Here is a 24,474-nt window from a genome sequence, read left to right on the forward strand (position 1 = left end):
AAAATGGTTTGAGTTCTTTAAATATTTAAAAAGTTTTTAAACTGTTCTGTTTAGTTTTTAACCTATTCCATTCTTTCTACACTTAATGTTTCTTTTAGTATCTAATTCATTTCATTTCTTTCCCTCTAAAAGTTGTTTGTCTTTCTTTAATTTCACTTATTGGAGGACGAGCCCATTGGATTTGCTGTCCTCATGGCAGCAGATGCAATAAATACGCATTGCAGTTTATCTATGCAGTAAGCAAATGCATTTTCTTGTGAAAGGGCACCACCAAGTGGAAATATAGAACTCAAACAGTATGAAAAGAGATTTCATAATCGAGTGATGAGATTATTGGCCAAATCAACTCAAAACACCTATCTCCTTGTAATCAGGTTTAAGCACTGAAATATTGAGTATTTAGGTATGGCTGCATGGTGGGTGGAGGTACTAAACTTTAACCTGGTTTGCATATATCCCAGCAGTTTTATGTTAGAATCTCACTGCATAACTAAACAATTTATTTATTTTTTTACAGTGTTAAATTTTGAACCATATGGGCTATCTTTTCTGACAAGCCCACAGACCTCCAGTGTTACAGGAAGGCAGTCTCCAACAGACTTGTCTTTGAATTCAGAGGTTTCCTGTAACAGCACAGAATCTGGATTAAAAGAGTAAGTTAAGATTTATTATATTCTTTTGGTAAATATCAGTAGATCTAAGCATGAATACTGTTTGCTTGGATTAGAAATCTTTTGTGTAATTAGTAATTGTAAAATATACACATTTTGCCTAAATTTATGAAATTGTAACCTGGCTGATTTTGGTGTTGAACACGAGAATGCTGGCATATACATTATGGTTGAATACGTCCATAAAAGAACAATTGGTCACTGAACAGCAGTATTCACTTGGATTTTGTAAATTAGTCTCTGCTTTGGCATACTCCATACTGTTTCCTGGTCCTGCTTTTAGTCAGAATGTAGATATATCGATTAGAATTTATTCAGCAATCACCAATGACTGCAACTAACTGAGGAGTTGATATTGGTCAAGACTCCAGGATACTTCTGTGTTCTTTGACTGATATCATAGAATCTTTTTTGTTTACTTGAACAAACAGATGGAGATTTAACATCTAATCCAAAATGCTCTCTTAGCATTACACTGGTGTTAGTTCAAAGTTAAGTGCTGAAGTTGTTGAGAGAGTTTTGAACTCCTGACCTCCTGAATGATGCAGAGGGGCTATTATTAAGTCAGTTTTGGCAAATAAATAAAATCCAACCAGTGCAACAAACATTTGGCGCTTTATAGTAGTATAGAACTAATATTTTTATTTGTTCGTTAGGAGACTGAGAATTAATGTTCTATTTTTTTCAGTAGACTGTCTACAGTGGTGATTCCTTGCATGCATGAATAAGGGATCTGTTGCCAGCATTAGGGTGGCTTATACTGAAATGTATATCTCTTGTATTTAGTTCAGATAGCCTGAAACTTGAAGGGGTGAAAAAAGTATGGGGTAAGAAGGGCTACCTTCGAAACAAAGAATCCAAAGAAGAAGCCTCCAGCAAAACAAGTGCCATTTCTGGAAGTGAAATGGTTGCTGAATGCCCCAGCACAGCAGAAAGCAATGTTAGTATTCCTGCAGAAGAACAAGAAAAAAAGCTTTTGGCATCATCTCTATTTGTTGGTTTGGGATCCAATAACTTCGTAAATTTGGTAAGTGAATTTTAATATGTCTATGGCTTCGTCAAATAGGATTGTAATCAAGTATGAATCATAACAGCCTCTAAAACTCAATACCCCGTCAGTGCATTTTAAAAAAATGATTAATGGGAGTTTAGTTGATCGCTGAGCTTGGCAAAATGTTTGCAGTCATTTCGGCTCCAGTTGAGAAGCCATCAGCGATGTGCAGTTGAGGGTGTTGTATTCCCTCAGAATGCTCCACTGGAGTCCAAATGGATATTGATTAGATGTCGTGATCTGGTTGACTGGTTCAAAACACTGAACAGCTTAGCAGTAGAAGACTCTGATTGACTAACTTTGAGGGAGGTTTGTTGGAAGTGTTTGTTTTGCTGTCCAGATCCTGAGATTACTGGTGATTCATTGATTGTTGACATCATTTCTCTGTAAGGGTTCATATACTGGATCTATGTCAATGTGTTTGTAGCCAACTCGAGCAACCAATATTCTGCATTATTTCAAAAGTAATTATCCTTTCTTTTGGTTACTTTTGTGATGCACCATATAGAAACTATCTCAAATTAACAACTTGAGTTTGTACCATCTTTGAAGATTGTTGGACTAATTGTATGTTTATATCTAGTTGTTTAGTTATTATTGATGATTTTCAGTTTGCGAATAGAATGAGCTGACCATAAAGTGAAAATCCATGGCCATTCTGGATACTTCAACTATAATGGAGGGCTTGAAGATTCAGTGGTAACATATTGGAAACAAAGCCTTTGTCTGCTTTGGAGAAGGAATGAGGTTTGGATGGAGCATAGCATCTGGTTGAGATGAAGTAGTATCTTGCCTGCTAGGGATAGGATCAAAATCAGGTTCCTGTTTGGAGCTTGAAAAGAAAGAATGCTTTTAAATTTGATCTTGAAAAGCAGCCAATGCAAAGTTGGGGTTAAAGCTAATGTTTCTGAGAGAGGAAGTGTACAATTTAGATCTAATATCCTGTGTTTGACATCCTTGGGTAGACTAACCATACTAAGTACAGGTTTGTATACCTTATTGGTATGTTAATTGGGGAACTTTTGCCAGTGAGCCTTCAAGGATAGTAATCAAATGTGTGCTAAACATGTTGTGACTCTTACAGAGAAATGTATTTAACATTGGGCTTTTTGAGTTGAATGGTGTTGATCAAAACTTCACAATATTTTTCTATCTGCAGAGTTGTGGAAGTTCTCATTGCCCTCTAACCATAATGCCATACCTTCCCCAAATTGCAATACTTTCTCTCTCCAAGTATTTATTCTGTAATCTCGAAGTTTGCTGATGAATTTTTTTTTTTCAGGCAGTGCATTACAGAGTTTGGCTTGTTTCATAATGCATCAGATTTTTTCCCCATCTGTCAATTGGTTTATTTCCCTGCAAGTAAAATCAAAGCAAATGTAAAGATGTTTCATGAGTATATAAAAGCAAGAGGATAATTGAGGACAGATTGGGCCTATTGAGAACCAGAAAGGTAACTGGTTTTAAAGGCCAAGGATGTGGATAGGAACATTTTGCCGCTGTCTTCAAGGAAGAGGTTTCAGATGCTGATGTAGCTATTGAGGCTTAAAATTGGATTGGATAGATAATCTGTGTAAGAGGAGGTATTAAGGGGTTTATGATCTTTAAAAGTAAACAAGTTCTCTGAGCAAGATGTAACTTGAGCCATTAAAGAAAGCACGAGAGTAAGTTTAGATTCCATTCTTCGCTCCACTCTGAATAGTGGAGTGATTGGAGGACTGCTAATGGTATACTTTTTATAAAGAGTGTAGTAGATAAACTGCATAACTAGAGGCCTGTTAGTTTAACTTCTATGGTGGGAAAATTATTGTAGTTACTTTTAGAAAGGCACAGGTTAATTAGAGGCAGCCAGCAAAGGTTTGCTGAGAGAAGACAAGCTTGATTAACTTGATTCAATCTTTTGTGGTGGTAGCAAGGAGAGCAGTGCTTTTGATACAGTCTATATGGATTTTTAAAAGACTTCTGGCAAAGATCCAATTGGAAGACTAATCAGTTCCACAGAGCTCAATGCTTATTCCTTCACTTTTTGCAATTTTGCATTAATGGCTTAGAGCTATATGTCAAGGGTATGATAAAGGCAAATGCAGATTTTTCAAAATTTTCCCTTGTAGTTATCAGTGCGAAGAGAAGCTTTATGGCAAGGTGCCGATGATCTGGCCAGTTAGGCAGAAGATTGGGAAGTGTAATTTAATTTAGAGAAAAGTGAGGTGATTTAATTACAAAGGAGCAACAAGATAAGGGAATATTGAGTGGTCTGGAAGACTAGAGGAACTTGAAATGTACATTTATAAATTACTTGACGATTGCAGGACAGGTCAATAAGGATAGAATAGAACATAGAACATAGAATAGTACAGCACAGTACAGGCCCTTCAGCCCACAATGTTGTGCTGACCTTCAAACCCTGCCTCCCATATACCCCCCCCCCACCTTCAATTCCTCCATATACCTGTCTAGTAGTCTTTTAAACTTCATGAGTGTATCTGCCTCCACCACTGACTCAGGCAGTGCATTCCACGCACCAACCACTCTCTGAGTAAAAAGCCTTCTTCTAATATCCTCCTTGAACTTCGCACCCATTACCTTAAAGCCATGTCCTCTTGTATTGAGCAGTGGTGAGGCGCTGGCTATCCACTCTATCTGTTCCTCTTATTATCTTGTATACCTCTATCATGTCTCCTCTCATCCTTCTTCTCTCCAAAGAGTAAAGCCCTAGCTCCCTTAATCTCTGATCATAATGCATACTCTCTAAACCAGGCAGCATCCTGGTAAATCTCCTCTGTACCCTTTCCAATGCTTCCACATCCTTCCTATAGTGAGGCGACCAGAACTGGACACAGTACTCCAAGTGTGGCCTAACCAGAGTTTTATAGAGCTGCATCATTACATCGCGACTCTTAAACTCTACCCCTTGACTTATGAAAGCTAACACCCCATAAGCTTTAACAACCCTATCCACCTGTGAGGCAACTTTCAAGGATCTGTGGACATGTGTGGATCCCTCTGCTCCTCCACACTACCAAGTATCCTGCCATTTACTTTGTACTCTGCCTTGGAGTTTGTCCTTCCGAAGTGTACCACCTCACACTTCTCCGGGTTGAACTCCATCTGCCACTTCTCAGACCACTTCTACATCCTATCAATGTCCCTCTGCAATCTTTGACAATCCTCTACACTATCTACAACACCACCAACCTTTGTGTCTTCTGCAAACTTGCCAACCCACCCTTCTACCCCAACATCCAGGTCATTAATAAAAATCATGAAAAGTAGAGGTCCTAGAACAGATCCTTGTGGGACACCACTAGTCATAATCCTCCAATCTGAATGTACTCCCTCCACCACGACCCTCTGCCTTCTGCAGGCAAGCCAATTCTGAATCCACCTGGCCAAACTTTCCTGGATCCCATGCCTTCTGAGTTTCTGAATAAGCCTACCATGTGGAACCTTGTCATATGCCTTACTAAAATCCATATAGATCACATCCACTGCACTACCCTCATCTATATGCTTGGTCACCTCCTCAAAGAACTCTATCAGGCTTGTTAGACACGATCTGCCCTTCACAAAACCATGCTGACTGTCCCTGATCAGACCATGATTCTCTAAGTGCCCAGAGATCCTATCTCTAAGAATCTTTTCCAACAGCTTTCCCACCACAGACGTAAGGCTCACTGGTCTATAATTACCTGGACTATCCCTACTATCTTTTTTGAACAAGGGGACAACATCTGCCTCTCTCCAATCCTCTGGTATGATTCCCGTGGACAGCGAGGACATAAAGATCCTAGCCAGAGGCTCAGCAGTCTCTTCTCTCGCCTCGTGGAGCAGTCTGGGGAATATTCCGTTAGGCCCCAGGGACTTATCTGTCCTAATGTATTTTAACAATTCCAACGCCTCCTCTCCCCTAATATCAACATGCTCCAGAACATCAACCTCACTCATATTATCCTCACCATCATCAAGTTCCCTGTCATTGGTGAATACCGAAGAGAAATATTCATTGAGGACCTCGCTCACTTCCACAGCCTCTAGGCACATCTTTCCACCTTTATCTCTAATCGGTCCTACCTTCACTCCTGTCATCCTTTTGTTCTTCACATAATTGAACAATGCCTTGGGGTTTTCCTTTACCCTACTTGCCAAGGCCTTCTCATGCCCCCTTCTTAAGCTCCTTTCTTGTGTCCCTATATTCCTCAATAGACTCATTTGACCCTTGCTTCCTAGACCTCATGTATGCTGCCTCCTTCCACCTGACTAGATTTTCCACCTCACTTGTCACCCATGGTTCCTTCACCCTACCATTCTTTATCTTCCTCACTGGGACATTAATTAAAATTAACCTGTAGTGTCTTCTGTTAGCTGAGACATAAAAGAGCAGAAAGATTTTGGCCTTATTTTACGCGACACCAGTTAGGCTGCATCTTGTGTTCTGTGTGCAGTATATGCAGTATGGTGTGTCATTCTCATCTCATTATAGGACAGATGTAATTAGATTGCAAAGGGTGTAGAGGAGCTTTAAGATTGCCTCGACTTAAAAAATGTACCCGAAACTGTAGTTATAGGGAAAAGTGGTTTTAGACCATAAAATATTGGAAGCAGATTTAGGCAATTTGGCCCATCGAGTCTGCTCTGCCATTCAATGATAGTTTGATTTCTTATCCCTCTCAACCCCATTCTCCTGTTTTCTCTTGTCACGCTTATTAATCAAGAATCTATCAACCTCCGCTTTAAATATACCCAATGACATGGCCTCCACAGCCATCTGTGGCAATGATTTCCACAGATTCACCATCCTCTGGCTAAAGAAATTCCTCCTCATCTCTGCTCTAAAGGGGAAATCTTTCTATTCTGAGGCTGTGCCCTCTGGTCCTAGACTGCCCCACTAAGGATAACATCCTCCATGTCTAGTATTCGGTAGGTTTCAATGAGTACAGGGTCAGAGCCATCACACTCCTCATGCATTGAGCCTTTCATCCTGGGATTATTCTCATAATACTCCTCTGAGCATTCTCCAACCCAGCACATCCTTTCTCAGAGATGGGGCTTAAAACTGCTCGCAATACTCCTAGTACAGTCTGCACCAATGCCTTATAAAGCCTCAACATCACATCCTTGCATTTGTATTCTAGTCCTCTGTGAACAATAGACATAATAATTTGGACAGAATAAAGAGGAAGGATCTGTTTCTCTTAGCAGAGGGTCAGGAACCGGAGGGCTTTGATTTTAAAACAATTAATGGATTGGTTGGCAGAGAGATCAGAATACAGGCTGCTAGGGATCTGGACCTCATTCCCTGAGAAGGTGGTAGAATCAAAAACTTTGATTTCATCAGATTTAATCAAAAAGCTTTGGCCTACACAGCGCTGAGAAACATAATTAAGTTATGCAAGCTTTCAATCAGCATAACCATTGTTGGTTAACATAAATCATAAAATTTGTTTTTTTTTTTGTGGCAGCAGTACCATGCAGGTATGACAAGTTACTATAAGTTACAATAAAAATAATAATGCAAAAGAGGAATAGCAAGTTAGTGGTCATGGGTTCATGAACCATTCAGAAAACTGATGGCAGAGGGGAGAGGCCGTTTCTGAAACATTGCGTGTGGGTCTTCGAGCCCCCATGCTCCTTCTTGATGGTAGTAATGAGAGGAGGGCATGTCCCAGATGGTGAGCGTCCTTAAGGATGGGTGCCATCTTCGTGAGGCATCGCCTTTGGAAGATGTCCTTGATGGTGGGGAGGATTGTGTTCGCGATAGAGGTGGCTGTGTCTCTAACCTCTGGAGCCTCTTATGATCCTGTGTATTGGTGCCTTCATACCAGATGGTGATGCAACCTGTTAGAATGCTGTCCACGGTACATCTTCAGAAATATTCTGCAGTCTTTGGTGACATACCAAATCTCCTCAAACTCCCAATGAAATATCGCTGCTCTGCTGACATGCCTTCTTTGTAAATGATATTCAGAGATGTTGACACCTAGGAACTTGAAACTGCTCATCCTTTCCTCTGCTGATCTCTCAATGAGGACTAGTGTGTGTTCTCTTGACTTCCCTTTCCTGAAATCCACAATCAATTCCTTGGTTTCGCTGACACTGAGTGCAAGATTGTTGTTGTGACACCACTCAACCATCTGTTTTGTTCCTTTTTTTCCCTCCTCATTGCCGCCAGTGTTGTCATCAACAAATTTATAGATGGTGTTTGAGTGGAGCCTAGCCACAGTGTGAGTAAAGAGAGACTACACCAACAGGCTAAGCTCACATCACTGAGGTGTGCATGTGTGATTATCAGTAGGAAGGAGGAGATGTTATCGCCAATTTGTACTGACTGTGAACCCCCTATGAGGAAGTCAAGAACCCTGTTGAAGAGGGAAGTACAAAGAACCAGGGTTTGAAGCTTGTTGATTAGTACTGAGGGGATGATGGTGTTAAAAGCTGAGTTGTAATCAATAAACAGCAGTCTGACAGATAATGCTGTTGCCCATGTGGTCCAAATCCCAGTGGAGATTACATCAATTATAGAGCTGTTGTGATAGGCAAACTGCAGCAGGCCCAAGTCCTTGGTCAGGGAGAAGTTAATTCTAGCTATCACCAAACTCTCAAAGCACTTCATCACACAGCATTGAGGCAGCTCAACCTGTTCTTCTTGGGCACCGGTATGATTGATGCAGTCGGAGGTGGGAGAGATGTTGGATTTTGAACTCTGAACCAAATAACCAAACTAACTTGCAGAGAAGTTTCTCTTTATTCAGCTTACTCAGTGAGGAATAGTATATACCCAAAATGGCCAGGGTAAATAACTCACAGATATAGTATAAACTTTGTGGTGTGATAGTGAACCTACTTTGTCTTGTTAAGCCTAAGCTCGATATCCTTTTGTAATATGCTTGAGTAATACTCTACTTCTTAACAAAATTGTGCTAAAAGTGGGTGTAAAATAAGTAACCTGGTCAGATCACTGGCCATTCTTAGAACTAGCTTTTGTTTGAGGGAAGAAAATGCATTTAAGAAACATTTTTGAATGTCTTCACAATGTTCCTCATGACTTCACATAATGCATTATTACTTTCTGACTTCCATGGCAAGGGGAGCTGATTAAGCTAAGCTCCACTATTATTGTGAAGCTGTTGTGACTGAAGTAATTAAATCAGTCTAACCACAGTAATGTTTTGATAACATTCAACATAATTTACTGAAGAAGTATCTATCCGCAAAATACACGGGGCATAAATTGTGAATTTTCTGTTAAAATCTCCCTATTTCAGTTAAGTTTTGTGTAATGAGTGTGGGCGCGTGGCGAAGTGGTTAAGATGTTTGTCTAGTGATCTGAAGGTCGCCAGTTCGAGCCTTAGCTGCGGTAGCGTGTTGTGTCCTTGAGCGAGGCACTTAACCACACATTGCTCTATATCTGTGTGAAGAGTGGCGCGCCACACAGTCCTTCATTCCGCGCCTTGTAAGGCATGAAAATGCCCGACGCTGGCCTGAGTCGACGATCCCTCCCTCCCCTCCCCTCTGTGTAATGAAAAGTTCAGAGAAAGTTCCCAAATGAAATTTCTAAATAATATTTTTGAAGGTGTTGGCAAAGAGTTTAATGTGTGTTTCGTGGCTGGCCAGAAATTTTTCAGTCGTCATTCAGGTAATTGTTAGGACTAACTTACAGTTTATGGATCTCTCATGATTATTGGCTGCCAAGTTTAAAGTCTGCAATGCATTGTAATATCCTAACCAAGGAATGTAGAAATACTCAGAGGTCTCCTATCGGCTTTTTGTCAACTCTAAATCAAAGTAATAGGCTGTGTGAACTACTCATTTATGAGGGGTGATTGATACGTTCATGGCCTAAGGTAGAAGGAGATGAGTTATACAGCTCTCGTTACATGCATATACAGTTCAACTCAGTGATTATGCAAAAAGTTTGAGGTTAATAACTCATTGGGGGTGATTGATAAGTTTGTGGCCTAAGGTAGAAAGAAATAAGTAATTAATTTCAAACTTTCTGCATAATCATTGAAAGAGTTGAACTGCATGTGCATGTAACGAGAGCTGTATAACTCATCTCCTTCTACCTTAGGCCACAAATTTTTCAATCACCTCTGCTGTGGACACTTTCTGGAGGTCCAAGATCCGTATGCTCCACGACTGCTGGACTAAGTGTGTAAATGTAGGAGGGGACTATGTTGGAAAAATAAATGTGCTAGGTTTTCTAAAATTGACTCCTTCTACCTTAGGCCACGAACTTATCAATCACCCCTCGTAAAATTGGATCACTTCATTAGCTTCCTTGATTCCAAGCAGTAACTGCGCAATAGCAGTAACTTTTTTACACAGACACTAAACTACATAAACTCTCTTATATTGTCTCACAGTAGCAAATAATCTTAAATCATGGATTATGATTTGTGCTGAGGCAAGCGCATTTTAAAACTTTACCATAACATTTATGTTAAGAAAATGGAAGAGCAATGGGATCTATATTTTGAGGACAAAAGCAAATAGGAAATTAGTGAGAAATTGAATGGAGCATCCAGCATGACCACTAGAGGGAGAGCTTTCTATTTGTGCAACCACTATTATTTAATGGCTACAACGCCGGATTTCCCAGCCCCACTGAAAATCTGTGCAAAACTTCAAGAAGCTTTCTCTTAGTAGTTTGAGTATTAGAGGTAATATTAAAATTGACCTGAATTAACTGCCAAAGGTAATTGAATGGATCTCCAAGCTAATTTATATCTTTTCAGTCAAGGATATGGGACGACATGGTAGTGTAGCAGTTAGACTATAGACTTCGGAATGCAGTTCCAATGTTATGTATATGGAGTCCCTATGTCTTCCCTGTGGAATGCATGGGTTTTTACCAGGTGCACTGGTTTCTTCCCACAGTCCAAAGACGTACTGGTTAGTAGCTTGGTAAATTGTCCCGTGACTAGGCTAGGATTAAATCAGAGGTTGCTGGGTGGTGCGGCTCGAGTGGCCACAAGAGCCTATTCTGCGTTGTAGCTCAATAAATAAATATTGATTTAAGCTTCACATTACTATTACTTGATTTGTTTTTGCTCCTTATTTACTTTATTGGTCTTAGTGTTCTATCTTTACTTCTGGGCATGTGTCATTTATCATCTGTTTCATTGACTTAATGCAGAGCAGAATCCAAAAGGCAATTTGAGCAATTCTACCTGTAATAAACCAGAAATTGTGCAACAGAACCTGTTGCTAATTTATTACCTTTGCCTGAAATCTTGTTAAGTATGCTATTGGGTTTTACTGCTACTTAAATAGAATTATCTTGTGACAAAAGGCATTAGTCTGACATGATAATATGCATAACAGTTTTAAAGGTCAAAAACAAATTAGACTTCTTGGCAAATGTTGATCAATGATTTAAAGACTTAATATGTACTATTTAGGTCTTTTGTGTGCAATCTTTTCCAGATGGGAAAATCTCAGAGTACCACCCATAAATTTTGGAGAAAGTCAAAGAACGTTGAGAAGCAAAATACCTCTGAAAAGGTTACGTCTGCTCAGAAGGCAACTGTTTCACATCCTGCTCAAATTCCAGATCTAATGGATAATGTCCCAGAAAGTTGTAATTCCTTTGAAGAAAGTAAAGTGGAATCACTTGGGAAAGCAGCAAGTTACTCTGGGGTGGAACTAGTCCAAGTACCTGATCAAACCTGCACCGTGAATAACAACTTAGCAACTATCAAAGCTAGGCCTACCACATCAAGGGAATCTTTTTCGGGACTATTTGCAGATGGAAATTTTGACATTATACAGCCTACGAATTGTAACTCTGCCTCTGCTGCCCATGAACAAATCGACAGTTTGACTCCAATCTTGCCAGTAGAATTCTCGGAGTGTTCTCATTCAGACATTGAGCGTGTTTGTGCCAATGAAAATATAGCTTTGTTTTTCTGCAAAGTCTGGAAAGAAGACTGTCTGTTAATAATCCTATTTTTTACCAATCACAGCAATGTAGAAGTTACTAATGCAACTGTCAATTTTGCTTTAACTGAGGAACTGCAGGTAAATATAACGTAATCGTCTAGAATAGTGTAATAAAAACAGGTTACTTTTAGATAGTTCACAAATTGTAATTTGTAAGCTATGTTATTTAAAAATAATGACTAAGGAGGCTATTTGACCCATTGTGCCCATGTAAGGCAAAACACTTGTTTCGGCAATTAATTCATTTCACTCTTTTCTAGTCGCCAAGAACATTAAGACATTGAGGCAAAATTGGGTTCTTGAGTCTACTCCGCCATTTGATCCTGGCTGATTTATTTTCCTCTCAACCCCATTCTCCTGCCTTCTCCCCGTAACCTTTCATGCCCTGACTTATCAAGAATCTATCAGCCTCCTCCTTGAATACATTCAATGATTTGGCCTCCACAGCCACCTGTTACAATGAATTTCACAGTTTTACCACTCTTCGGCTAAAGAAATTCCTCCACACTTCAGTTCTAAATGGATGTCCCTCAATTCTGAAGTTGTGCCCTCTGACATTCTGGGACATCAGGTGCTCAAGCAGCCTTTTAAAATGTATTGAAGTTTTTGTGGCGCCATCATCCTATCAAGTAAAGAGCTCCACATCCCCGCGTTCCTTGCATGAAAATACTTTTCAGCTACTTTTAATCTTTTACCAACGTATCTCTCCAAATGCATTAAATTAATATTGCATCAAAATACAATTTTAGACCATATGAGGTTCTACAATTGTAATAACGTAAAAAACAGGATGAAAGATTTGGGTGTTAAAATCATACTGGCCATCTAGCTGCAATATGAACTTGTACGGTTCATATTTTGCTTCTGATGTGGAGTTTTGAAGGAAGTTGACCATATGACACATTGTCCTTCAGATACATGATAAAACATGTATCCTGCCCAGCCTAATCTTGTTGGAAGTTCTTTGGCCTGCACTTAGGAGAAGTGTTTGTTCTTATCTCGAGCTGTCCACTGGATGGTTGAATCAATTCACTCTATTAGAGAGAGGGAACTCTAGCACTGTATGTTACATGCTGCTATATGTCATCATATTTTTCTTGTTTGGATGTGACAATACTACAGATTTATTATGTTGCCGTCTTTCCTAACTCTGGTTTAATGTCTTTACAGGCTGGTGAGGATACAAGTTTCCATTTTACCACATTGGGATCACATTCCTCAGTCAGATGTGAGCTCTGTCTGCAAATGGTGAAACCTTGTACCCAGGTAGCCCTTGCAGGGCACATCAATTATCATCCCAAGCACAGTCATTGTACAGAAGAGAAGTATACACTAGCTTTATTCTTGAAGGATTTTATCAGGTACAATTCTAAAATGAACCAAAATCATTATTTTTCCTATCAATGTTTATTTTCAGTGGATAGTAACAGCAGTTTAGGGCCCCATACCTAAGGAAGGATGTGCTAGCATTAAAGAAGACCCAGAGGAAGTTCACAAGAATAATCCGGGAAATGAAAGTTTGATCGCTTTGAGCCTGTACTCAGAGGAGTTTAGAAGAATGAAGGGGGTTCTCATTGAAGGCTGCTGAAAGGCCTGGATAACATAGATGTAGCAAAGATAATTTCAATAGTAGGAGTGTTTAGGACCAGAGGGCACAACATTAGAATACAAGGAGATCTCTGTAGAACAGTGATAAGAAGGAACTTCTTTAGCTAGAGGATGGTGAATTTGTGCAATTCATTGCCACAGATGGCTGTGGAGGCCAAGGCATTGGGTATAATTAAAGTACAGGTTGATAGGTTCGTGGTTAGTAAGGGTGTCAGTGTTGTGGGGGAGAAAGCAGGAGACTGGGGTTGAGGGGGAAAATAAATCAGCCGTGATTGAATGGTCGGGCAGAACTGATAGGCCGAATGGCTTAATTCTGCTCCTACATTTTATGGTTTTACGGTATAATAGCATTATAGTCAAAGTCAAGTTTAGTGTCATCTGCACAAGTGCATGTGTACAGGTGCAATGAAAAATTTGCTTGCTGAAGCATCACAGGCTCAGAGCATCATAGAGGCAGCATTCACAAAAAATCATAAATAATTTTACACAATGTTATGGGAAAGAACACATTAGAACAAAAAAAACCAGATTATTCTAGTGCAGAGTTATCAAAATAGTCATAGTACTGTGGTGATTAGGGTTGTGCCAGTAGGGTCAAGCTCTGAATGATTGAAGGGAATTACCTATTTTTGAACCTGATGGTGTGGGACTTCAAGGTTTTGTACTTCCTTCCTGATGATAGCTGTCAGAAGATGGCATGGTCCAGATGATCTCTGATGTTTGTTGCCTTCTTGAGACAGTAGCTCCTTGTTGTTATGACTGATAGTAGGGAGGGACAGTCCATGATGTACCAGCTTATCACATTATGCTTATTCTGCAGCACTCCTTTATAAAGAACGTCCCATTGCATTAAAACGATTTTGATTTGGTCTCTAGCAAATGTTTTGTGAGCAGTAATCTATAGTTGATACACTAGCTGAATGTCTATTATTTTGTGATCAAGAACAGACATATTAGGGTACGAAGGGGAAAGCAAGAGGCACATCTTAGAATGCACTGTTCTGAGATGAGCCTTCCTCCCATTCAGCAATATTTTGCAATTAAACATATATAATTAAGTACAAATCTATATGATATTTCTTTCAGTTTTGGATCATTTATACTTCTTTGGATTTTGACTTAATTAGATAAATCCTATTAATTCAGTATTTTGCTTAATGATTACGCTGGTATAATTTCATGAGCTTATTATAAGAATAAAAAGATTGGCTTTGTTTCTGTTCTGTATCCAGGCCATTAAAACTGTCTACTGAAGAATTTGGGAACCTTTGGCTCTCACTCTCCAATGATGTGAAACAGAATCTTAGCTTTTCAGTGAATTCATCTGAAGCATTGACTTCAGCACTTCATGCTCTGCAGAAAGAGCTCAGTCTGCATATTGTGGCTATTATAGGTAATGTCTCTTTATTGTCCACATTTTAAACCTGAAATTACTTAATAACATAGGCAGTGTTGTACAAAAATAGGCTATGAAAACTTTTTCTGTTGCTATGTAGTCAGATTTATTGTTTTTCTAATTATTGCCAATATACTCCCTGCTATTCCTCTACAGAAATTATTAAAGCATTCTAGGAATGACAGCTATAATTATAATTTACTACTTTGACCTTGACAGCAAACATTGCTTGTGCAGGTATGTAACTAAACTCTGCAACACATCAGAATATCGGCAATCTGAGGACCTCTTTCTTTTTGTACAATAATTATGGATATCCTTAAAATGTTTTCTAAGCATAGCATTGATGTATTTTCACAATCTGCACAAGAATCTCTGCTGCCCTTTGAACAAACCTTTCTCCTCAACTGGGTGTGTTTGGCACAGGCAGGTTCCTATCTGCTGCTGCTGTGGCGCAGGGGTCCCCAACCGTTTTTGCACCGCGGACCGGTTTAATATTGACAATATTCTTGCGGACCGGCTGAAGGGGGTGGGGGGATTGGGGGGTTTCAAGTTCAACAGTACGTGACAGGGAATGAGGAAAGATGCAGTTGACTCTTATCATTTCATATTACCAAATCACAATGTTTCCTCGCGGCCTGATACCGGTCTGCAGCTCAGTGGTTGGGGACCACTGCTCAAGCGTAGTTACTCTCATTAGATGGTGGACCAGATCACATAACTAGTTATTTGCTCTCCCATCATAACATGCATTGTTCCCTCTCCCTTCATTGTCCCCCAATGGAGTTCAACTGCCAACTGCCTGGTATTCTGTACACAGAAGACCATGCAATCTCGTGTGCAGATAATGCATATGGAAGTTTTAGAGAAGGTGCAGAGGATATTTAAGAGGATGCTTCCTGAATTGGAGAGCATGTTTTATGAGGAGCATAGGTTGAGCAAGAGCTAGGACTTCTCTTTGGAGCAAGGGAGGATAAGAGGTGATTTGATGGAGGTGTACAAGATGTTAAGAGGCACGGATCGAGTGGGCAGCCAGAGATTTTTTCCCAGGTCTTCATTGACGTGGTTAGTTTGCAAACATGTAAGTTGAGAAGATTTAAAAGGAATATTCTTCAGAGACATTCTTATAATTGGCATTCATTAATTAAAGCTGAATTGATTGAGGCTTTGTAGGCATTGAGGGTAAGCACCCAGTGGGGTAGAGAGAAACTTTCTGTTTGTCATGGAATCTAGGACTGAAATGTCCAGTCTTCAAAATGTAGTGAATACGAGATGTTTTGAACATTTTTGCAATTGGTAATTCATATTTTAATGATTATAAAATTAATATTGTTAACCATAGATGTAAGGGGGAAGGGGGTAAAAAACAAATATGTGGAACTAGGGCACAGATCAGACATGATCTCATTGAGTGTTAGAAGAGTGTTAACCATTTTCCCCCGGGATCAATAAAATATGACTATGACTAAGAGGCCTGGGAGATTAAATAGAATGCCCACATTCCAGTGTTTCCATGTGTTAGTATATTGATTAGAATTTACTTATCATTAAATTATAATTATGAACAATACATAAAATCTTAACAACACTAAGTTAACAACTTGGCCAGTAAAGGTCAAAAGCAATCACTTAAGATGTTTCTTAATCCAAAAATCATTAAGTGGCAATTTGTGGCCAGAAAAAAAAAGTCCAAGAAAGGATGTAGGAATTTATAGGAGAGGGGATAAGTTATAGGAGAGGGGATAAGTTATAGGAGAGGGGATAAGTTATAGGAGAGGGGATAAGTTATAGGAGAGGGGATAAGTTTAAGTTGATTGGGGGAAAGAATTAGGGGGATGTCAGATGAAAGTTTTTTTTTACACAGAGTGGTAGGTGCCTGGAGAAGCCTACCAGGGTGGTGGCAGAAGCAGATACATTAGGGACATTGAATAACTCCTGGATAGGCATGTAGATAATGGAAAAATGGAGGCCTATGTTGGAAGGAATTGGTTAGACTTAAGAGTAGGTCAGCATAACATCGTGAGCCGAAGGGCCTGTACTGTTCGGTATTCTAAAAACTACATTTTCAGAATTTTTACATTATTGAATACTTTAATTACACATGACATGAACTTTTGTAAAACACTTCCTCTTGATTTGGAAAGAGAAGAGTTTCTGGTTGGTTCTGTTGCTGTGAGTATAACATGTCAGCTGTATGCTATTTAAAGTGCTTGACTAGACATCATAAGGTCTCAATTAATTATTGCTAGTTTCTTCTTAAAGAGTTTATCAAACCCTATAATTACCCCTTATTATCTACAGGGCTGCCTTGGTAAACATTATTGCTTTTAGGAGCTTTCAGTACACTGGGTGCTTGACATATTTAACTTTGTTGAAGTGCCTGATAATTAGCAACATGCAGTTAGCATGATCATGTTAACTTTTATGGCTGCTGCTCATTCAGCAGACATAATAATTCAGATTAACTCAATTCATATTTGTGTGTTCTTGACAAAGGTGGATTTGGCTTGGTCTTGCAGTGTAATGCTGCTGTCTTCCTTTTCTTGCGTGTCTCTTTCTGCCACCTACCCTGATTTCACCCCACCACCCTGATACACGTTTCACACGTGCCCCAATCTCCACACTGATGACCCTCTCATCAGTCTCCACAACTAGACCCCCGATCCCCCTTGACTGCCCAACCTCCCTCTTTCCCCACACTCCTCTCTCCTCAGTGACTTCTAGCTTTGCCTTTCTTCTTTTTGCCTTTTTGTGCTGTATAATTGTGAATGTACAATACTTAAATAATGGTGACGCAATATTTGTCCCCAAACGTGATAGCTCACTTTGCCACAGGTACTGAATAGGAAATCTTATTGATCCTGAAGACCTGATACAGCAGTGGACAATGCACTTGTCTGGGACCAAAGGAGAAGCTTATACTCGTCTGGTATGCATGTAAAGACCATAAGACAAAGAAGCAGAAGTCGGCCATTTGGCCCATCGAGTCTGCTCCGCCGTTTTATCATGAGCTGATCTATTCTCCCATTTAGTCCCACTCCCCTGCCTTCTCTCCATAACCTTTGATGCCCTGGCTACTCAGATACCTATCCATCTCTGCCTTAAATACACCCAATGACTTGGCCTCCACTGCCACCCGTGGCAACAAATTCCATAGATTCAGCACCCTCTAGCTAAAAAAATTTCTTCGCATCTCTGTTCTGAATGGGCGCCCTGAAGAGTAGTGTGTTGGTCAAACTTTTAGAAAGCAAATTGAGTGAATACATTGCTAGTGATTAAAAAATTAATCATAACTGAAATGTCAATTCTACCACTATCTCAGCAGCTGAAACACAGGAGTTAGATTTTAAAAATTATTTAAAGGTAACAGGCCCTTTGGCCCCAGCAAGCCCAGACTTCCCAGGTGACCAATTGGCTGCTAATCTGTACATCTTCAGAATGTGTGAGAAACCAGAGTATCTGGAGGGGACTTACTCAGTCATAGAGAGAACATACAAACTCCTTACAAACAGCGGTGGGAATTGAATCTGGATCACTGGCGCTGTAATAATGTTACGCTAACCACTACGCTATCGTGTCGCCCAACATTTTGTAAAGCCACCTTCAGTAATGTTTCTTAGCTGCTTGTTTCGTGGCCCAGCTTTTAACATCAATGTCGGAAATCAGGTCATGATATTTAAACTTAATAAGTTTAGTTATTTAGTGAGGGAGGGAAAGATGACATACAGTAAATCCCCATGCGGTCATATCCTGGAAGGAACCCAATGTGGCCATAATCCATGGGATATTGTGTACTGCTGAGTGTCAGTGACTTCCCTCTCTTCACCTGCTGGAATGCTGTGGTATCATTCCTAGACTGAACATGTTATTTGAAGTGCGTTAGAGTTATCTTGACTCGCTTGCATTCAGGAATTCACCACAGAAAGCTGGCCACTGTCCCCATTCAGCTGTAAAATAGATGTCAAGGAAAGCAAACCTACCACACACATTGAAGGTAATCCCAGGGTTTTGGAGCCTTTGTCCAAGTTAACTTTTACCTTTATCTGCAGGAGCAGAAGGGATTGTAGCTTGCCAACTGCTTCCATCAACGTCCTGTTTACTTCACTGCCGATTTCACGCTGGGATTTTGTCACTGTGGCTGCGTTCAGATTGCTGTGTCCTTCCAGACTGTTTGCTGTACGAGTGCCAAAAGGTGATACAAAAAATCTAACCTCAGCAAAAACTTGAGACAAAAATAATCAACTGGCCTGCATTTCTTTCACTAGTTTGGCAATGCTGCTCAAGTTCATTGAAATCAAGGTGGATGTGATATTTTATGAGAAACTTATCCAAGGCCACTGCACAAACAAGAGAGAATCTGCAAGTTGGTTGTTCCAGAATAATGATGTGACAAGGACAATGGTTAACCACTGTAACCTCAGGCGTTTTGCAATGCAGTAGCAGCAATTTTCTGAACCTGATCTTTGGAGAGTCTCTGAGATTTGATTTCCTAGCAGTTTCCAATGTTTGATATAATTTCCAAAGTATTTTTTAGTATGGAAATTCTAGATGACAGCTTGGCTGGTGCCACTTGCAAATAAGATGAGATGTTTTGAATCATGGCAATATTTTGATTCCTCATTGAGTTCTGGACACATTGGGATCTGAGAGACAAAATCATACTCCTCTACTTTTTATTGAATGCCGGGCATCTTGGAATATTGTAGCATGTATAGCATGTTTATATTTGAAAGCAACCTTGAAAGTTCTCACTTAGTTCCATCAAAATGAACATCAATTTATTCTGCCTGTGTTGTGAAGACATTTATGTATTGGGTACCCACTCAGAATCTGAAGCACTTTGATTCTCACACCATCAGATCTTGAGCACGCAAGCTGTCAAACAGTGTGGGCCTTTTACAGTTGTGCATAATTAGTCATATTTTACTTCAAGCTGCATTGAAATTGCAAGATGAAATTTGTCTTTGGATTGTGCAGGGAGGGAAGTTTTTTTTGCTCCAGTATGTTAGATGTAACACTAATTTGTTACAAGTATTTAACTAATTTCTTGCACTAAGATTAAAAAAAGGGAGTTTGCTTTTTATTTCTTGCACTGTTGTCAAGATTAAAATAATAATCAGGGAAGTATTTTCATGCTGTACCAGAGCAGCAATGCATGTAAATTTATAGTACTTATCAAGTCTAACCCAAAGCCTTATGTTTATACAATATAACAAGGTGTTTTTTTTTGTACCAGTGGTACAGTGTCCCTGTTTAATAATATGTGTGCATACATAATATATAAATATATCGTGTTTTATTATTGTTTTTGTAAACACCTGTAATTCTGTAATTTAATAACTGCCATGCTCAATATAACTACTTTGTATATACATATAAAATGATTAAAGATTAGCTTTATTTGTCATGTACATCAGAACTTGCATTAGAATTCTTCACTTGCATCAACAACCAATGCAGTCTGAGGATTGCTGGGGTGGGACAGTCTGCAACTGTTGCCATGCTTCTGGTGCCGACGTAGCGTGCTCACAGATTGCTCATCCTATTCCTTACCTGTACATCTTTGAAATGTTGGGAGGAAACTGGAGTCCGGAAGAAACCCGCGCGGTCACGGGGAGAACATATTAACTCCTTACAAATAGCGGTGGGTCTTGAACCCTAATTGGTGATCGCTGGCACTAAACCGCTATGATACAGTGCCATACTGAATGTACTTTGCAATTATTCTGTGAATGTTTTCGCCTCCAATTAGATTCATTAACCACTTTGCAGCCTATTGAATTTAAGTTGTACTATGCTATGGTCCTTTTGAAATTAGAAATTTGGATGAGTTCTTCCTTGATAATTATGGTTATAATTACGTGTCTATTGTCTCTTTCACACATCAGAGTCATACATGAACACACATGAATAATTGAACTATGATCTTTTAATCATTGAATTGTGCAAAGGAATAGCCTATTGTCTAAAATTACCATTAGTTAAAGACCTTTAATTAGGGTCCAAGTCAGGACCTTCAAGTCCTTCAGGTAAAGGCTAGTACAGGCAAAGAAAGGGTTTATTGTTTATATTTATCTGAACATTGGAGATTTTGTTGGCTGAAAGTTTATGCCATGTTTAACAGTATATAATTATACCTACCCTCTAGGTAATAATTCTGTGAAGAGGTTTGAGACAGTTGAGATAAAATCCTACCTAAATTCAAGATGTATTGTCTTGAAATAATTGTTGTTGTAAATCTGACAATTAAGAGGAATCTAGGTGCTTAAATGCATGAACCACAAAATGTTGGCAGACAGAGGTCCAACTAGGAGTTAAGGCAAACGGATATGGCATTCAGCTCTTTATAAAAGGATACGGAAGAATTGGAGGCAATGCAAAGGAGATTCATCAAGCTAATCCCTGTGGTGAAAGAGTTGTCCCATCAAGGAAGGCTAGACAATTTGAGTTTGTATTCCTTGGAGTTTAGAAGAGGGAGGGATGACCTTATTTTAAACATAAAAATGGTCTTAAGGCAACTCAATTGGGTAGATGTTAACATACCTTCACTAGTGGGAGAATCTGAACAAGGGTCCAGTTGTCTAAAGCTGGGGTGTGTGAAAGGTTCTCCAAGGTTAATGGATCAATGGAATTCTCTGCCCCTGAGACTGGAGGCCATATCCATATCCATTTAAGTTGGGGATAAATAGTTGAAAGATTGAGGAATTAATGGTATTGGGGAATTATCACAAAAGGAGAGTCCAGACCAGTGTAGATTTGCCATGGTAGTGAAGGTTTGAGGGGCTAAGTGGCCGACATCTCTTTCTGTGTTTCTGCTTATATATTTATTTAGAACAATGTGGTCCAAACCTTTTGATGCTACATTTTGGTGTTTGCAACAAGTGAAATCAGTTTCAATAATTGCACTCATGATTTATTTGCGTGGCGCTGCAGTTTATCTATACCTTTTCCATAGACATAGCTACTTGGATACATTAAAAATAGAGTAAGGATAAAGGTAGAACTGCATTCTCATGTGTTCATCATTTTAAAGGAAAGATACAAATGCACTGGAGCGGCTGCAAAGAAGACTCACAAGGATCACCTGGCCTGCTGTGTTCACCAGCAACTTTTATGTGTGTTGCTTGAATTTCCAGCATCTGCAGAATTCCTGTTGTTCACAAGAATCTTGCCTGGGATGGAGCGTTTAATTTATGAAGAGAGACTGGTTGCACTGGGTTTGCTTTCCATAGAATGGGGGAGGCTAGGGAGAACCTCAATGAAATAACACAAAATTATGAGGAGCAAAGATAGGATGGTAGGAATTTTTTTTCTCCCTAGCAATTGTATCTGAAATTAAAGGGTGAACATTTACAGCAAGAGGTTAGAGAATTAGAGGGAATCTAAGGAACTTTTTCACCTTGAGGACAGATGGAATCTGGAACACGCTACCTGATTGGTTGGTAGAGGCAAGTATTTGTAAGGTAATCTATCTAGGCAAGTACTGGAATTGCCAAAGCAGGGGATGCCCACAGACCAAGTTATAGTTAATGGGATTAATATAGACATGTATTTGATAGGCAGCACAGATGTGGGTGCTCTTTGTGAAAGGTAGATGCTAAATGTACAGGAAGGTACAAGTATTGTTATCAGTAATTTTCAGAATCTGTTAAATGGATGCATACTACTCTATCTCAGATTGAGTTTTCTCATGTGGGAACATGGAAATGCACAGACTAATGAACCAGCTGCCATCAAGACCAGCGAGGGAGAGATGAATTGTCCAACCAGTTGTGCTGCGAATTTATTTTGCAAAATGCCCTCATTTTTGTGGTCGAATTCAAGAGGAAAGGAAATCTAAACATCTCAATCATGAATACCAAGGATATGCATGCGTTCCTTTGTCTCTGCTGAGAAATGATAAAATTTCTCAGTTTCCCAATGAAACATCCCCTCTAATTCCATTCTCTCTTTAACCCCCTGTAACACTGCAACTTGCTTTTTCCTCATTCATGCTTATCATAACCCTTTGATTCTTTTTGCCATTAACCTAAACGGAGGTAGCTTACCATCACCAATTAACCTAGCAGTGTACATTTGAGATGTGGGATGAAATCACAGCACTCAGCAGCAACCTCTATGCCCACCGTGAGAATATGCTGTCTCTCTATAGACACTCTGAGAAGAATTAAATCTGGATTTATGCAGCTGAAATGGCAGATTAAATTACGTTCTTAAAAACATTAGGAACACATTTAAAATAGTGAAGCAGAAGTATTAAATCAGTCGTAGTTAACATTACTTTTTGAAGAAGTGCTGGTTGTGCTATACTGAAGTTGTCATTCAATCAAATGTAAAAACAGTACCCTAGCATTCCATACCATGTGTTAAGGTTTTGGAGGATTGTAAATCCCTTGAATTTTGTACAGTATTTTATGGGTTAGAAGATGTCATGTGAACATCCAACAGGGTTATGACCATGTCGGGGTTTGGAGGCTTGCGTACCTCAATGACCCAGAGAGCTAATTTGGTTGGTGTCAGGGCTTTAAGATTTGGCTCTTGGTAGGGTCACCCATGTCAAACAGGTCAAAGGGTAGAGGCCAGACTAAGAGTGGTCCACCGGTCCTCTAGGTTTTAGGGATTCAGCTCAAGGCTAACAACCTCCGACTGATCAAAAAAATTGTTACGGAAACAGCAATGAAGAATCCTTCTACATCTGTGTGCAACTGAATATGGCCAAGGACGAGCGGAAATGGAGGATCTTCATTGCCACCCTGGATACCAGCAGCATAATGAGCAGTAATGAAAACGTCATACGAAAATCCCACATCTTTGATGGAACATGCATATGAATAACTTTTTACCCTCTTCTGATGAACAAGTCAAAGTATATTGGTCTGAAATTCTGACATGAATCTTTGGTATCAATTTCTATCTCTTTTGTTCAAAGCAATGGGAAATGTGTTAAAATTGATTCTTGATACTCTCCTAACAGCACAAATCTCTGCGGCTTTTCTGTGTAAAAAGTACACACACTACTTAAAAGAGATTTAAAATTAATCCTGTATTTTATGAACTTCTCAAAATAAATAATTTCTTCTAACTCTTCTGCCATTATTCTTTATAATTTAAGCCAGTATACGATAGATTAGAGGACTGCTGATCCTTAAGCTTAATTGGACTGGTACCATAAATTATTAGTTGATTTTTTTTCAACTTGTATACCTGGATCCTGATGCTCCCTTCCTACTATGCAAGAAGTTATAATCAAATATCGTGTGTGCTTTTCTGAAAAATCCTGTTTTTTTTTTATTACTATGTTGCCCCTAATTTATAAGTGTACCAGTTGATAGGTGAATTGGTCATAGTAAGTTGTCCAGTGATTAGGCTAGGGTTATATTAGGGGTTGCTGGGCAGCACAGCTCGAAGGGCCTATTCCGCACTGTATATCAGTAAATAATTCTATCTGCAATTGTTTTTTTTAAAGCCATAATGCTATTTTAAGTTCCCATTTATCTATCATAAAGGTATTTTTCATTCTGGTTACTCCGTATCTGGGATTAGTTCAGAAGCAAGCTTACTGAAGAAATAAATGAGTGTTAAAGCACATGACTGTGACAAGTATTGACATGTCTTGCACCAGCAAAATGTGTTTCAAAAATAGACACTTACAGCAATAAACCTATATGCTATAATTAATCTGGGGCTTCATTAAAATGGTTCCCTATGAATAAAAATAATTTTAAGCAAACTAGAGGATTATTTCCTGGCTTTGAAGTTGCAGTCACTAATTTCTTTGAAGTTAAATGCTGCTAAAAGTCAATAGG

At 39.3% G+C, this 24,474-nt stretch overlaps 1 protein-coding gene across 1 annotated transcript in view; it reads left to right on the plus strand.

The window, feature by feature from the left end:
• The window catches only part of ap4e1 (adaptor related protein complex 4 subunit epsilon 1), a 78,820-nt gene extending 58,756 nt beyond the window's left edge, over positions 1–20,064 (plus strand). Inside the window, exons 16-21 of the mRNA XM_063065984.1 lie at positions 518–653; positions 1,458–1,698; positions 11,149–11,742; positions 12,835–13,025; positions 14,505–14,665; positions 18,718–20,064. Coding sequence (XP_062922054.1) covers positions 518–653; positions 1,458–1,698; positions 11,149–11,742; positions 12,835–13,025; positions 14,505–14,665; positions 18,718–18,878 — 1,484 coding nt within the window. The 3' untranslated portion in view covers positions 18,879–20,064. The remainder of the gene's footprint in view (positions 1–517; positions 654–1,457; positions 1,699–11,148; positions 11,743–12,834; positions 13,026–14,504; positions 14,666–18,717) is intronic.
• Positions 20,065–24,474: the final 4,410 nt, after the last annotated feature.

The sequence above is a fragment of the Mobula hypostoma genome, chromosome 13 (genome assembly GCF_963921235.1).
Source record: "Mobula hypostoma chromosome 13, sMobHyp1.1, whole genome shotgun sequence".
NCBI classification, from domain to species: Eukaryota; Metazoa; Chordata; class Chondrichthyes; order Myliobatiformes; family Myliobatidae; genus Mobula; species Mobula hypostoma.